Source organism: Natator depressus, chromosome 4 (assembly GCF_965152275.1).
Source record: "Natator depressus isolate rNatDep1 chromosome 4, rNatDep2.hap1, whole genome shotgun sequence".
Taxonomy (NCBI): domain Eukaryota; kingdom Metazoa; phylum Chordata; order Testudines; family Cheloniidae; genus Natator; species Natator depressus.
Window position 1 is genome coordinate 54409384 of NC_134237.1, and position 15220 is coordinate 54424603.

The 15220-nt window shown below is 44.4% G+C and overlaps 1 protein-coding gene across 6 annotated transcripts in view; it reads right to left on the bottom strand.

Moving 5' to 3' along the window:
- ANAPC10 (anaphase promoting complex subunit 10) overlaps positions 1-15220 on the bottom strand; it is a 76030-nt gene that overhangs the window by 59139 nt on the left and 1671 nt on the right. For all 6 annotated transcript variants that reach the window (XM_074950938.1, XM_074950937.1, XM_074950936.1 and 3 more), the window contains exons 2-4: positions 9868-9988; positions 2091-2181; positions 765-885 (exon numbers count right to left, since the gene is read on the bottom strand). In XM_074950938.1, the coding sequence (XP_074807039.1) occupies positions 765-885; positions 2091-2181; positions 9868-9982 (327 nt within the window). In that variant the 5' untranslated portion in view covers positions 9983-9988. The remainder of the gene's footprint in view (positions 1-764; positions 886-2090; positions 2182-9867; positions 9989-15220) is intronic.

The following is a 15220-nucleotide window of genomic DNA, read 5'->3' on the forward strand; positions in this document are numbered from 1 at the left end:
GAATATAAACAAGTCAAAATACCGAACACAATTATCCAATGCACACCTCGCTGCAATCCTGAAGGTTTCAACTGCTCAGTCACGGAGGCCAAACATCAACAAACTGACAGAACTGAAGCGTTGCCAGGTGTCTGGCAAACACTAAAAACTCTCTGACAGGCGAAGAATTGAATAAAGTTGTATGACAGTTTTAAGAAATTCCAAATAAAAAATATAAACATTTTCTTTTCTGAACATCTTCAGTGACATTATTGGCCTGCTGGGAGGATTTGGGGACTGGCACAGGCCCTAAGGTAAATTGAGTTTGAGACCCCTGTTATAGAGTTTTGTTATGAGGAGAATGTAAATAATGGCATTGGATATTGGTGGGATCTAATTTAAGGAAATATTTACATATTTCAAGACTACAAGCAAATACCAAAATAAAAACCCACGTTCCCTGCAAAGGCAAAGCAAAGTTTCTGACACAACATATAATAATGGCCCACTTGGTGGTAATGCATTGTCCCACTATGTGAAAGACCTGGGTTTAAGAGCAAACCTGCAACTCCTTTCCCCAAAGCCAGTGATACACGGACATGTTATTGGTGAAACATACAATTCTGAAAATAAATAAGGGCATGAAAAAATTATATACAAGTTTGCATTTGACATCTCACATTTCTAATTTTCTCTCAAATTCTATTACTGCTCTAGAAATGGTGACAATGTCTTCTTTAAAAAAATATGAATCATAATTATCAGATGAAGAATAATTGATTTACCCGGATTTCCTGAAGGTTGTGGAAGTTATTTCCTACTCTGACAGAGATCTTGCTTGGGGTGTAGCTTTCATCAGATTTGTAGTCTGCATAAATACACAATGTCTTCACCGTTGTTTTTCTTCTGTAAACAAGCAGCAGCAAAGGCTAAGCAAGCATGCTAAGGAAAAATTATTTAAGGAAGATTTTCTTGAGATTTTTTCTAGAATGAGATTTAAATGTTGTAAAACTTGATACAAAATGTGACTATGCTGATTTTTAGGATCCCTAGTGCAGTAGCAGCTAGGAATTTACATATAATTTTTATAAAGTACATAAATAGAAAACAACTTACAATGGATAGAAAACTACACATGCCTACAGAAACGTTAGCAACCACATTGTCAACACATCAAATAAAAAAAGCCAACACAACACAAAAATTAAACACAAGCCAATGCAAATATATCTTTCATCATGCACTAAAGTTTGCCAGGCCTGGGCTATGGTGCCCTGCTAAGGAAAGGAGTTCTGTGAGGGAATCAACAGAGAACAGGACTCAATTGCCGAAGCCCTGACCTGTCTTGGGAGAATTCAACCACATTACTGGAGTGCAAGAGAGTCTTGTAGCAAGTTATATCTGCTACAATGGAATACAGCATGAAAGGTGTCCCAGCTTTAACCTGCAGTTAAATCGGGGTTCTAAATATCACCCATATCTTGAACTGCAGCCAAAAGCAAGCAGAAAACTAGTGCAGACATATCACCATATCTTAGAGGCTGTGATACTGTAGAGATTACCCAGCACAGCACTCACTTTGCAATTGCTTAATTGGTCATTTGCTACAATAAAACTAAGAGCATTTATAAAACAGATTTTGCAAATGAAGTAATCTAACTGGCTCCTAGCCATGTTACTAAGCCCTGGTCTACACTGGGCAGGTGGGGGGGGGGGGGGAGGTGTCAATCTAAGTTACACAACTTCAGCTACGTGAATAATGTAGCTGAAGTCGACATACCACGGTAAATTGATCTAAGTGTCTTCACCATGGTGAGTCAACTGCTGCCACTCCCCCGTCGACTCCGCCTGTACCTCCCCTGGAGCTGGAGTACCGGAGTCTACGGGAGAGCGCTCGGGGTTGATTTATCGCATCTAGACTAGACATGATAAATCGATCCCCACTGGATCAATCGCTGCCTGCCGATTCAACGGGTAGTGTAGACACACCCTATGAAAGGGCTCAATTCTGCATTCCTTGTCAATCAGAATTTTGAATGCATTTTCATGAGAGTTGTAATTACAATTTATTAGCTTTATCATATGCAACAAATCACACAAATATTTAGTACCTAAACTGGATGTTCACCAAATGAGGTTGTGACCCATCAGATTGCCAGTAAGTTTCTAGATTATCATCTCGTAACTGGTCCACGCCGAAGCCTAATGGAAAGAAAAAGGTTTACAGTCTCCTGTATTGTGTTCTGTTGCTGCTGGTATTACAAAAATCATTTCAGCAGGACCATGACCCTAGAAATGCAAGTTCACACATGTGAGAAGTACTTCTAGCCATTCAAGTTTTCAGATATCTTTATTAAGCAAAATGCATGCAGAGAGTTTATTCTTATAAATCCAATCCCAAATTGTGCTGAGCATCCTCAACTCCTATTGAAACCAATGGGAATCGAAAGAATTCAGCATATTCCTGAATTAAGTCCCAAATCTGCAGATTACTGTTCTACTTTTTCCAGCATCCAGAACTGTGCTAAACCTTTTACAGAACATAATAAAAGAGGAGGTCTGTCTGGCAAAGAATATAACCAATATTGTAAAGTTCTGTTTGCAAAACAGAACTTGGAACTCTTAGCCACAAGCTTCACTAAAACTCAGTGAGAGTTTTAAAAAAAATATATATATATGGTGTTAGTTGTCACTTCCACTCACATTTCCAAAGAAAGATGCCAGCATTCTGATAAACCGAGTAAGATCTGCAACAGAGATTAATGTAAAGCACTTGGCCCACTTTTGTTGTTAGAACTCTCCTTGTAAATTTCTGTTATGTTCCCAGCTGTGCTCTACAAGTATTTTGCAGACAGGCTCTTATATTCGGTAGTACTTTAAATTTTGAGAGGACGGGGAGCTAGTTTTAACATTATAATCAGTTAAAATATTTTAAAGGATCTCTCTATTTAGGGCCTTCTTTAAAGAACTTATTTGAAAAAGCATGAAACACTCTGTAAAAGCAATAACATTTTAATAGTGCAGTTATACTGGATACCTGTGCAGCTTGGGTGGTAGAAGGTGTGTGGCCAGACTGCACCCAAAGTATGCTAGTATGTGAAACACAACACATGATATGTTTTAACAAGTTGCAAGTGTCCTGGTTATTCGTGTTCTCTATTCCAAGGCTCCACCTAAGGAATAACCTCACTGGGGATATCCACTACAGTTCCTGTGGCTGTATTTGGGTTTAGAGTAAGACAGGAAGGTGCTATAGAAGAACACGTATGATTATTACAGTTATCCTTGGCCACTTTAACCTCCCTCCTTCAGATTTAATAATTTTATTCAGATGTTAAAATTAAAAAAATGGTACAGAGTTTAAGTGTAGTAGTTTCTGGTTATCAGGGAATAAGGTACAGATTATCAAGGGGTGCGAAGTTCGGTTTAGGATTGGATGGCATAAGAAATACATAATCTGCAATATCCCCGATTGGGGGTAAAAGGTTAACAGGTCAAAGTTCAGACATCAAGATATGGGGGTATGTTGTTCATATAATGGCTATGTTCAGGTGTGGAGTATAATGAGTGGATACGATGATGAGGATGGATTTACCCTCATTTGGTGAGATTTAACGTTCAGTGAGTTTATGGTTCCAGTTCATATGGTCCAATGGAAAAAGCCTCTCAGTCCTTTTTCTCATAGTTGATGCACAATGTCATTCCAGCTCACGCCTCCTGGTACTGTCGGTGGCTGGTGATGTGTTCAATGTAGATGTCCCCAGACCATTGGATGGTGTCCGAGACTATGAGGCACCGCATGAGCCGTGCGTAGCGTCGACCAATCCACAGGTCCGCAGCACACGCTCATTGCAGGGGTCCCAGGCGCTCAGGGCTCCAACGATCAGGGCATCCATCTGCACCTCATAGCCCTTCGCTCTCAGGGTGTCGCCCAGCTTACGAGCTTGGGCTTCACGGAAGGCCGGAGTCCTGTTCTCAAAGGAGACCGTGACATCGATGAGGATGATCTTTTTCTAGACCTTGATGGTGACTACCACGACAGGTCACAACTGGCTATCAGTACCACGGATGGCGCAGTTCACGGCGACCTTCCCCAGGCGTGGTGTGATGGCTTTCACCAGGCAGTTCTGGATGGCATTGTGTCGCAGCTGCCAGGCTCTGGAGTGGGGCTTGCAGCTGCACAGGACGTGGGACAGGGTCTCGTTGGAGTAGCCGCACTTCCTGCGATGCTTGTCTCTGTTCCCGTGGTAGACGGCTCCATTGAGTGGGATGCAGTTGAGCCGGGCACTGCAGATGAACCACCAGTTGGTGAAATGGGTGAAGCCACCCCCGGCGAGGAAGTGGTTGCTGGTGTCCACTTGATGGTCAGTTCAATGGCTTTATCCTGGTCTGGTTTATGCTTCAGGGTTTCCATATACAGTGAGTGGATGGCTGCCTTCAGGGTCCTCTCCAGCATGACCCTGGCGCTCGGGGTAACGATGGTATTGTCGTCGGACCTGATCTGTGACACCAGGACTCCCAGCTCCTGGCGCTCCTCGCACCACTCGCAATGGCAGCCAATGCGCTTCCCCAGGCAACACGTGGCATTGCAAGCGCGGGACCATAGTGAAGCAATGTCACGCCCGTCCCGTCCGAATTCGCCATCCAGGGAACTGCTCAGGAAGGTGGCGATGTCTTGGTTGGAAGGGACTCTGCCGAGCCACTTCTTTGTCGCGTCATGGAGGGCGTTTCCCGCGATGTTCCTTACCATGGCGTCAGGACACGTCAGCAGGTGGAAGGCGTGGGTGATCACTGCAATGTCACACAGGTCGCCCATGAGGGGGACGTTGGCACCACCATGACTGGGGCGATACAGACCAGCTCTTTGCTGGCTCTCTGGGGAAGGAACAGCCACTTCTTCACCAGTGGCTGGACGATCTTGTCTGCCTTGTTGAGGGGTACCTTCACCACGGCGGATCCCCTTAGGACGAACGAGACGTGGGACATCAGGAAGGTGTTCAGTGCGTTTTATCTTCTGCCACGGTGCTAGCAGGGAGGCGTCGAGCTTGGCGGCATCCTGCAAGGTCTCCTGGATGGTGTCCTTGGGTGTCTGCCGGACACAGAAACCCGTCAGCTCACCCTGGACCTGGACCCCCGTCGACTGCACCAAGTCCCTTTTGCTGCCATCGATGTGGAGAGTTGCGCACTTTTTGCATTGAAGCAGAGCCCCATCCAGTCGGCAGCTTGACTATTGGCATCTAGCATATGCTGGAGGCTCTCTGGGTCATCCACAGTCAGGACCAGGTCATCCGCGTAAGCCAGAACGCTCACCCTCTCACCGTGCAGGTTGAAGCCATCTGTGCCATTGGAGATCGCTCGCAGCAACGTCTCCATGGCGAGGTTAAAGAAGATGGGGCTGAGGAGACAGCCCTGCTTAACTCCGCTCCAGATCGGGATCTTGGCGGTCTCCCCTTTGACCAAGCGAATGGTGGTGCTGCATCCCTCGTACACCTCTCGGATCACACGAAGGAAGTTCTCTGGCATCCCAAACTCCTGGAGTGTGGCAAAGATGTGGTGGTGGGGCATGGACCCAAAGGAGTTAGCCAGGTCGAGCCACGGTACTGTGCACTGCCTCCGCACCCTTCTGGCCAAGTTGATGGTGGTTTGGAGGACGAAGTTGTGTTCACAGCAGCCCTATGGACATGAAGCCTTTCTGGATGGAGCCGATGGCTCCCCCGCTCACCGACCACTCTGTGATGCTCGATGTCAGGCAGCTGGCATAGAACTTGTACATCGTGGAGCAGAGGGAGATGGGCCTCCAGTTGCTGGGGTCATCCTGCTCGCCCTTCTTGTACACCAGTAAAGTCATGGCCTTCTTCCAGGAGCTGGGAGTCCAGCAGAATCGCTTGCACTGGTTGAAGAGTGTGGTGAGGACCAGGCAGCTGGGATCTCTCTTTTTCAGGAGGCTGTAGGGGATGCTGTCTTTCCCAGGAGCTGTGTTTTTTGTTTTTGAGAGTCTGGACATCACTTCCTTGGGCGTATAGTCAGTTTCCAGGACACCTGCTTCGTCGACACGGGGCAGGGGGTGGAGGCACTCTGGGCGCTGCACGGCTATGCGGTCAAATACATCCTTGAAGTAGCTGTAGAGACGCTCAGATGGAATCGTGCAGTAGGGCGAGGGCTCGTCTAGGATCTCCCCTCATGGCCTTGGAGCAGTTCGCCTGGTACAGCTTTTGGATCCTTGAAGCTGCTGCTGGATCGTAGCAGCGGCTGGCGTCTCTACTTCTGGCTCCCCTGGTGGTGGTGGTGTTGTGGTTCGGAGCTGGCGTTCTGTGGGCAGGCGGGGCATTCTCCTGGTTCAAACTTCTCCTGGGAGCGATTTCCGCAGACAGTTCTTGGGTGAGCCTGTTTACGAGGAGGTCGAAGTCATCAAAGGAAGCTGCTGCTTGTAGCTCCTCGGTCCAGGCAGTATGCCACAGAGTGGCACCCTCACCATCAGCTGCTGGCCCTCAGGGTTCTCGACCTCATCTGGTGCAGGCTTTGAGCCTGCTGCGTGGTCGGCCTGCCGTCTATCTTGTGGGTCAGGATTCCCTTCGGTTGGGTGCTGGGGCGGGATCTCTGGCAGGATGCTGGCGTTGCTAGTGGTCGGAGAGACGCGATCCGGCTTAGGGGTTGCTAGGTCACTGCCAGTCCGTCTATGAGTGGCTGCTGCCTGGGCAGTTGCTGCTAGAGCGTGAGATCTCCCGTAGACAGTGTCCCGCAGAATGGACTTGGGGGCCGTGCTGGGCCGTCTGGCTATGAAGGGCTGGTGCTTTGGTGTGGCTGCGGGGCTGGTTCCTCCAGTGACATCTGGAGCTCGCAGGACGGTCCGGGGTGTGGCGGTGCTGGCTCTTCTGGTGACAGGATCTCGAGCAGCTATGCACGGTAGGGTGCTGATCGTTCTGGGGACAGGGAGGTGGTGGACAGGTGACAAGGTAGCACTGAGTCGTCTCAGCATAGAGATCTGCTTGGTGACATGAAAGGGTGAGACGGGCCTCCTGCTGGCAAGGACCTGGGTGATGTTCCCCGAGGCAGCAGGTACCTGCTCGATTGCAGCATCCCGTTCCGCTGGCCTGGCAACGGGGGCAGGCTTCTTGATGGCAGCTTGCAAGGTCAGTTTTCTTTGCTGAGGCTCAGGAGCAGCGAGCCAGCGCGCAGCAGGAAGGCTGGGAGCCAGGGCAGGAGACTGTGTTGTTCCCTTGAGGCGTTTCCTGCAGGCGACTTGGTGCATCTTGCATTGCTTCTGTGTCTCGAAGGGCAGGCTGCAGAGGGCACAGCTGAAAGCGACCCGCTTGCTGTGGCATCTCTTCAGGTACCTGGTGATGCCACCAAAGAGGTGGAAGCTTCGGGGGGGGGGGGGGGGGGGAGTAGATGGGGCAGATGAGCACATCCGCAGCGAGGGGGTACTGCAGGTAGATGGTGTCATTATTACCTTGCAGCGGGGGGGTTCCAGGAGCATCAGCAGTATCACTGACTGGTTCTTCCTGGTGTGGGCGGGTGGGGTTGAGAGGTCCAGCTGGGCGGGCATCCGGTAAGGTCCTGGAGTCCCTCTGGGTGGTTTCAGAGGCTGGGCAGGCATCCGGTGAGGCGCTCATGACCCTCTGGAGATGTGCTGGTTCCGTCTATGGAGATTCCTCTCTTGATGGTGTGTAGAGCAGCGAGAGCACCACCAGCGTCAGGGACCTGGGCAGCTGTGGGGGTGGGAGGTGGTCGCCTCAGCTGTAGAGCCGGGGGGCTCTCCATTGGCAACTGGTGCTGCTGGAGAGCGGGGGGGCTCTCCGTCGGCAGCTGCTGGAAAGTGGGGGGGCTGTCCCACGGCAGCCGGTGCTGCTGGGGAGTGGGGGGGATGTTCCTTCTGGTTGTGATGTCCCGACAGGCCGGCCTCAGGATGCAGGATCTTACCGGAACAGCATCTCGGAGGGGGTCCTTCAAGGAACCCCTGTTCTTCACCTTCGTGCTGCTGGTCTGCAATGTCCTGGAGGCACCTAGGATCTTCTTCGTAGTCATTGTCCAAGAGCCCTTCGGTGGAGCAGCAGCAGTAGTGGTACACAGTGCAGCTGGGAATGTCTCAGGAGCAGAGAGAGGATTTTCTTCCAAAGTAGCAGCAGTGGAATACATCTTCAAAGTAGCATCAATTTTTTCAAAAATGGCAGCAGGAGAATCCATCTTCAGAGCAGGTGTTGCAAGTGTTCATCAAAAGAGATTAAACTGATAAGAACAGATACTACACTCTCCTCCTGGCCCCTGTATTTTGTTGTTTTATAAATAGTAGGTATTTGAGATAGTGGGCCAAAATTACTTAAAATTGTTGTTTATTATGGGTCTGATCCTACAAACCCTTACTCAGTGGAACAGTACCAATAAAGTCAAAGGGAGTACCCACGTAAATGAGTGAAGACTACATGCATGAATGCTTATAGGATTGAGTTCTATACATGTATAATACAGATAGCTTTACAATGGTTCCTTTATGTAATTGTAACATAAAACAGAATAGTTTGCCATGTTACTATACCTGATTTTTCAGGTCATTCATCTATTTTGTAATCAAAAGGCTGATCTTTACTTTATCATTACTTTAAGTCATGATAAAATACTTTATCATTATAATAAAATGCCAGACAAACAACTTTAATTCTTTATTTAAAAAAAATATTTTATATAATTACGTAACTTCACTCTTTTGGAAAAGCTGTCTACTGAATCACCAAAGTACACAATTGGGAGACCCCTCAAGTACACATTTCACTGGCAATACTTTTATTCACTAACATTATCTCGAATGAAGGAAGTCTAAATCTTATGATTTTTGTTTTATACCAATCATGATTTGTCCCTTACCATTGCCAATCCTTTGCTACTCTTTCCCTCTTTTACTGCCATTCAACCTATTAACTTCATCCCCTTTGCTACTTCCCCACATTAGCTGCTGTTCACAGTTAGTGTTCGTAGCTCCATCTGCAATAAATAGCGAATATTAATAATCCATATCTAAAGTACGTTGTGTAACCCAAAACAGAAGTATATATGTGGACATCAGATCAGGAATGTATTCAACCTGCGCACAATATCATAGCCTATAATGATCCCTGTTCCCACACCTGTTGCAACCTGATTTAATTATTTTCTAACAGATATCTATCTAGGAGAGACTTGAATATGTCCAACACACACAATATGGTCAAAGAGCTACTCTTGCTTGAGAGACACGTTCAAAACCACTGTATCTCCATTTAAGATTGTTTTATCTCGCTCACAGCGTTTAGAGTACCACAGTGTAATGGCAGGCCTACCCTTAAGTGTTGCCGCTATGTCGGTTGGGGGATAGTTTGGGGTTTTTTTTTAATTACATAGCTAAGTTGGCAAAAGCCCCAATGTCAACACAACAACACTGGCAAATATTATTTTTGACAGTAGAGTTTATTTCATTCTCTGAACAGGTATAAGCTATACTTGGGAAAGCACTTTTCTTCCAGAATAACTGTCTCTACACTAAAAACCACGAGGAGTACTTGTGGCACCTTAGAGACTAACAAATTTATTTTGGCATAAGCTTTCGTGCGCTAAAACCCACTTTTTTGGGTATAGCTATGGGACTAGCAAACTATGTCTACGTTAGACTAGACCCAAGTTATTTCTAATGGACTATAATACATTCTTTCTTCACTTGAAGATAAGAAACAGAGGAAATAACAGTGATCATTTGCTGATTTCTCTAGTTTATAAACTAACACTAGCTTATGTATGTGTAATTTCCTCATCATACAATTTTACTTAGCAAGGTCAAAAAGGTTTTATTTTTCTCAGAGCAAAAATACCCTCCCTGAATTTCACAATTATGAGCTTGTTTTGTTGTGTTTTACAATTTACCTGGCTTACAGGATGAAAGGGACCAAACAGCTTGAGAGCCTATTTCCCGAACAGTACCAGTCCTTTCCAACTGCTTGGGATCAGCACCCGGTGGTGTCTTGTTAGGTGTAGTCATTTCCCACTAATAAAAGAAGTAAAGATGGAGTGTAAGATTGTAAGGTTCTCTCTCGTGCTCATCTTGATGAGAAAAATAGATTTTGAGCAGCTCAGCTACGAGTTTTACACTATCAGTTCCTAGAAATACACATAAGAATAAGGTTTTACTTCTTTAACAACCTTCATGGAGCATATCTCCTCTTAGCTGTCTCTTTTCCAAGCTGAAAAATCCCGGTCTTATTAAGCTCTCCTCATACGGAAGCCATTCCATTCTAATAATTTTTGTTGCCCTTTTCTGAACCTTTTCCAATTCCAATACATCTTTTTTGAGATGGGGCGACCACATCTACACACAATATTCAAGATGTGGGTGTATATAGAGGCAACATGATATTTTCTGTCCTATTATCTATCCCTTTCTTAATTATTCCCAGCATTCTGTTCACTTTTTCGACTGCTGCTGTACATTGAGTGCATGTTTTCCAGAGAACTATCCACAATGACTCCAAGATCTCTTTCTTGAGGGGTAACAGCTATCGTAAATGATTTTATATGTATAGTTGGGATTGTGCTTTCCAATGTGCATTACTTTGCATTTATCAACATTAAACTTCATCTGCCATTTTGTTGCCCAGCCACCCAGTTCTGAGAAATACTTTTGTAGCTCTTTGCAGTCTGCCTGGGTTTTAACTATATTTAGTAATTTTGTATAATCTGCAAACTTTGCCACCTCACGATTTACCCCTTTTTCCAGATCATTTATGAACGTGTTGAATAGGACAGGTCCCAAAACAGACCCCTGGGGGACACCACTATTTACCTCTCTCCATTCTGAAAACTGACTACTTATACCTACCCTTTGTTTCCTATCTTTCAACCAGTTACCAATCCATGAGAGCACCTTCCCTCTTATCCCGTGGCAGCTTACTTCACATAAGAGCATTTGGTGAGGGACCCTGTCAAAGGCTTCCTGAAAATCTAAGTACACTATATCCACTGATATATGCAAGGCTGTGCATGGAATGGCACATTTGCAGCTGCCTTGTTATCGACGCATACTGAACAGGTACTTATTGGCCCCCCATCACTGTAGTATCTGAACAACTCACAATCTTTAATCTATTTATCCTCAACATCCCAGTGAGGTAGTGAATTGCTATTAACCCCAATTTACAGATAGAGAAGAACTGAGTCACAGAGACAGGAAGTGACCTACCCAAGATTACACAGCAAGTCTGCTGCAGAGGATGGAACTGAAGAAGCCAGGTCTCTCAAGTCTTAAGCTAGTGCCCTGAACACTGGGCCACCCACCCACTCACCCTGTATTGAGAGGGGTTGTTCTCTCTAGCAAACAGATGAAAAGGTTGAATTTTTGTTTCTTCGTTTATCTGGTTTGCTTTTTTTAAAAAAAAAAAAAAAAACAAGAAATTCCATATTTAAAAAAACTACATTAACTAACTTTGTAAAGTAAAATAATCAAAAGTCAGGACATTACATCATCAAGGTTGCCTGTACAACCTCAATTCTGCTGCCTTGTTTTGCATGCGTGATAAGCACACTGTGTTTTTTTCACCCCAACAGGATCCTGTATCTTGCAGTACACCGCAGAGAATGAGGTAGGGTGTATACTGAACTGGACTAATGCCAACAGAATCCATACCTTATTCTCTACAGAAGTTATATGATGCATCAAGAATGACACCAAAAATCTACTAAAGAGATTTTGCCCCGATCCAGCTGCACCACTGTAAGATCATTCATGTATCCGCTCTATACTGATGGGAAAGAGTTCTCCCGTCAACATAATAAAACCATCTTCCCGAGCAGCAGTAGCTATGTCAGCGGGAGAACATAGCGCTGTCCACAGCTTCTGTCGATGAAAATTATGTAGCTCCAGGGTGTTTTTTTCCATAGTAGATGAGATTTTAAATACACTTTGGAGATTCTCACATTTATACAGAGACCAACCTTGCCACTCTCTCCCACCTAGTCACAACTAATGTAACAGTTTGGGACATAATACATCTTCACCAAAGAAAATGATATCAGTTTACTCCAATTTTCAAGAGCTATTATCATGTTAGCTTTAAACATAGTCTCTAACAAAACCTCACATTCTTAACCTTTTTAATAATAATTTCCCTTCTTGAAGTAAAAGGAAACCCCATAGTTTCCACAGGCAAATCTCCACTTGTACAGATACCTTTGTTTTTCCTTCCAGTGGTCATGTTTCCTGTTTAAAAGTGGGCTATAAACCCTTTAAACAAGTAGAACAAATCACTTTGCAAATGGGGACTATTTCAAGGAGATGGATAAACATATTCTAGACACTCACTCATTCTAGAGACTTCCTGGCAGAATTGTAAAGTATTTTAAAATCACTTCTTCCTGAAATATTCCCAGAGTTTGTTGATGTTTGAAAATACATTACAATCTCAAAGCCACAACTCTGAAATTTCTCACAAGACTCAGACTACAGAAAACGCCAAAACAAGGTAACATTTAAAACTAAAAAAAGCAATTATTTGGCTATATTTTCATAAGAATTTTATGTTTCAACATGGAGCCTGATCAAATACTGAGGCTCTGACCTAGCAAAGACATACTTTACACATTGTGAGTAGTCCCATTGACTTTGATGCATAAGTCTTGGCAGGACTGGAGCATGAAAAGTCATACACAACTTCTGCATTCCCTCCTGCCTCCCCATCTCCTTCGCCCTCCAGATCTGCTACAGCCCTTTCCAACTCCTAACCCTACATATCTTGAAATCTTTATGAAGAGAAGACTGCAGAATATAAATTCCAAGTTGCTTAAAATATCATGCAAGAATATGCAGAAAGATAGGACCAAGAAAGCTTTACCATTTACTCAGACAAGAGGTATGGGTGAACTACTCAGGTGCAATTATCTTAAACTTCTGAGGCCTGGGTGTTCAGCACCCTAAGTGAGAAAAAAATTAACACCCAATACAGATCTAAAGCATATTGCAAAGAACTTTCGATCTTTCTGCAACCACAAGGATACTGAAGATCGGTTGTCTGAAAAACAATTGATGCCCAAGCCTCCCAATGACACTTGGCAGAATTCTCAAAAAAGACTCTCTCTACATTTTCAACCAATAAGTATGAAATTTGCAGTGACTATGAGGAAGATTTTGATCAAACATATTTTACACAAGGGGTTCTGAAGAGAGACATCAAATTTACAAAAGAAATTAAAGATTTCGAAGCGGGGTATCAAATGATAATGCAACAATATTGCCATTGTACTCTCAGTAAAGATCTGGCTTGATCTAATTAATAAAGAACTGAGCCACAAGAGTATAAAATAAAAAATAATAGTCATTCAGAGAAGCTATGGAACTTTTCCCAAAACTAAGCCCCAAGTTGACCCCAAATACAAAGGTTAGGGTCAGAAAATGAAGACGAGGCTAAAATGTGGCCATTGCAATATAAACCTGAATTACTTCCCTTCTAGCACAAAGAATTGTTGAAGACCCAAAGATGTCCACTCCAAATCTATGACTGCAAAAGAGATTGCCACAGTTCACTGCACTAAAATGGTGAGAAAAATATACAGGAAAATCATTGACAACAGAATGGCTGAATTCAGAATGTTGTCACTTTTTATGAGCTGCAGTCTGTCCAACCAGTTCAGCATCTATATAGCACATTTTTAATCACACTCTGATTGGTTTGTTTGGCGCTTCATAATAGGATAAGTGCCTGGAAAGTAATCAAGTGATAAGAGCACATTAGTGTGTAAAGGCAGATAACAAAAGAGTTGTAGGCCTGCAAAGTGAAAACTTGATTAATGGGTTCTTGTATTTTATTTAAAGAACAGCAAGTTATTCATTGTGGCCAATGTGCGTCTATTTCTGAATAATAAATATGCTTACCAAGTGATGTTTTCAGATCAAATGTTTTATGAAACCACCATAATTCTTTTGGGGTGAGAGAAAATAGCAAGGTAAGAGTAATTTCCACTTTTTTCCTCCCTGGGTTACGGAAAAAAATTACAATTAATCTGGCTGGAAGTCTCTTCTTCTCCTCTCCCTGCATGGCTCAGACCTTAGCAACAGGGAGGAGGGGAATGCTTACAGCTGAAGTTTCTAAGGATGCATCTCCTCCATCTAAGTGAACCCCTAATACCACCAGACCATCTGTAAGTTTCTAGTGATAGCATTATAACCTTGAAATTTAACAATTTCACTTCTAAATGACATTAAACTCTACATAAAAAGGTTTGTTTCTTATGACCACCACCCCCTCCACCTCTCAGTTCCTCCCTTTGTGCTATTCCACAGCAGCCTGATGCCAACACAATTCACCAAGGGAAAGAGACCTCGGTATACCCTTAGCCAAGACTAAGAAGGATATGTATTTTCCAGAAACTTGTAACCTCTAAGGAGAGGGCTGAAGGGTAAAGGAGTTCTCTTCTCTTTGGGATGTTTCTGTGAAGTTACCCAAACAGCAGTAATCTTAACAAATATGAGATTTATTAACAAAGAACATGGAATTAAAATAAAATTAATGGCTTGCTTAACATATCTAGACTTACATTTTTCATAAGAAAACTAGATAAGGCATTCTCAGCTTAGCTACAGAAGACAAAGGGGAAAAAAGGAAAGAGAATAGTTTGACCACTCTAGTCTGCCCATCAGACCATACTGCTGTCTAGAGACAGATGCATCTCCCTTGATACTCATTGTCAAGCCCCAATCAGATAAGGAATACTAACTGTTTTCCCAAATATTTTTTTCTTGTTACAACCCCATCCCAACCCACAGTTTTGAACTCACTGGTTTTTCCAAGAGTTTGTCTACACACTGCTTTTATACTACTTTAACTATATTAGTTTGAAACCTATATAGTTAAAGTGGTTCAACCATCTACTGTTAACACAGTTATATCTTTATGCAGCGCTTATACCACTATGGTTTATTCCCCTAAACCAGAGGTGGCCAACCTGCGGCTACGGAGCCACATGCGGCTCTCTGGAAGCTAATATGCAGCTCCTTGTATAGGCACTGACTCTGGGGCTGGAGCTACAGGCACCAACTTTACAATGTGCCAGGGCATGCTCACTGCTCAACCCCTGGCTCTGACACAGGCCCTGCCCCCACTCCACCCTTCCCACATCCTCCCTTGAGCCTGCCATGCCCTTGCTCCTCTGGAGCTTCCTGCATGCCACAAAACAGCTGATTGGGAGGTGTGGAGAGGGAAGGGGAGGTGCTGATCAGTGGGGCTGCTGC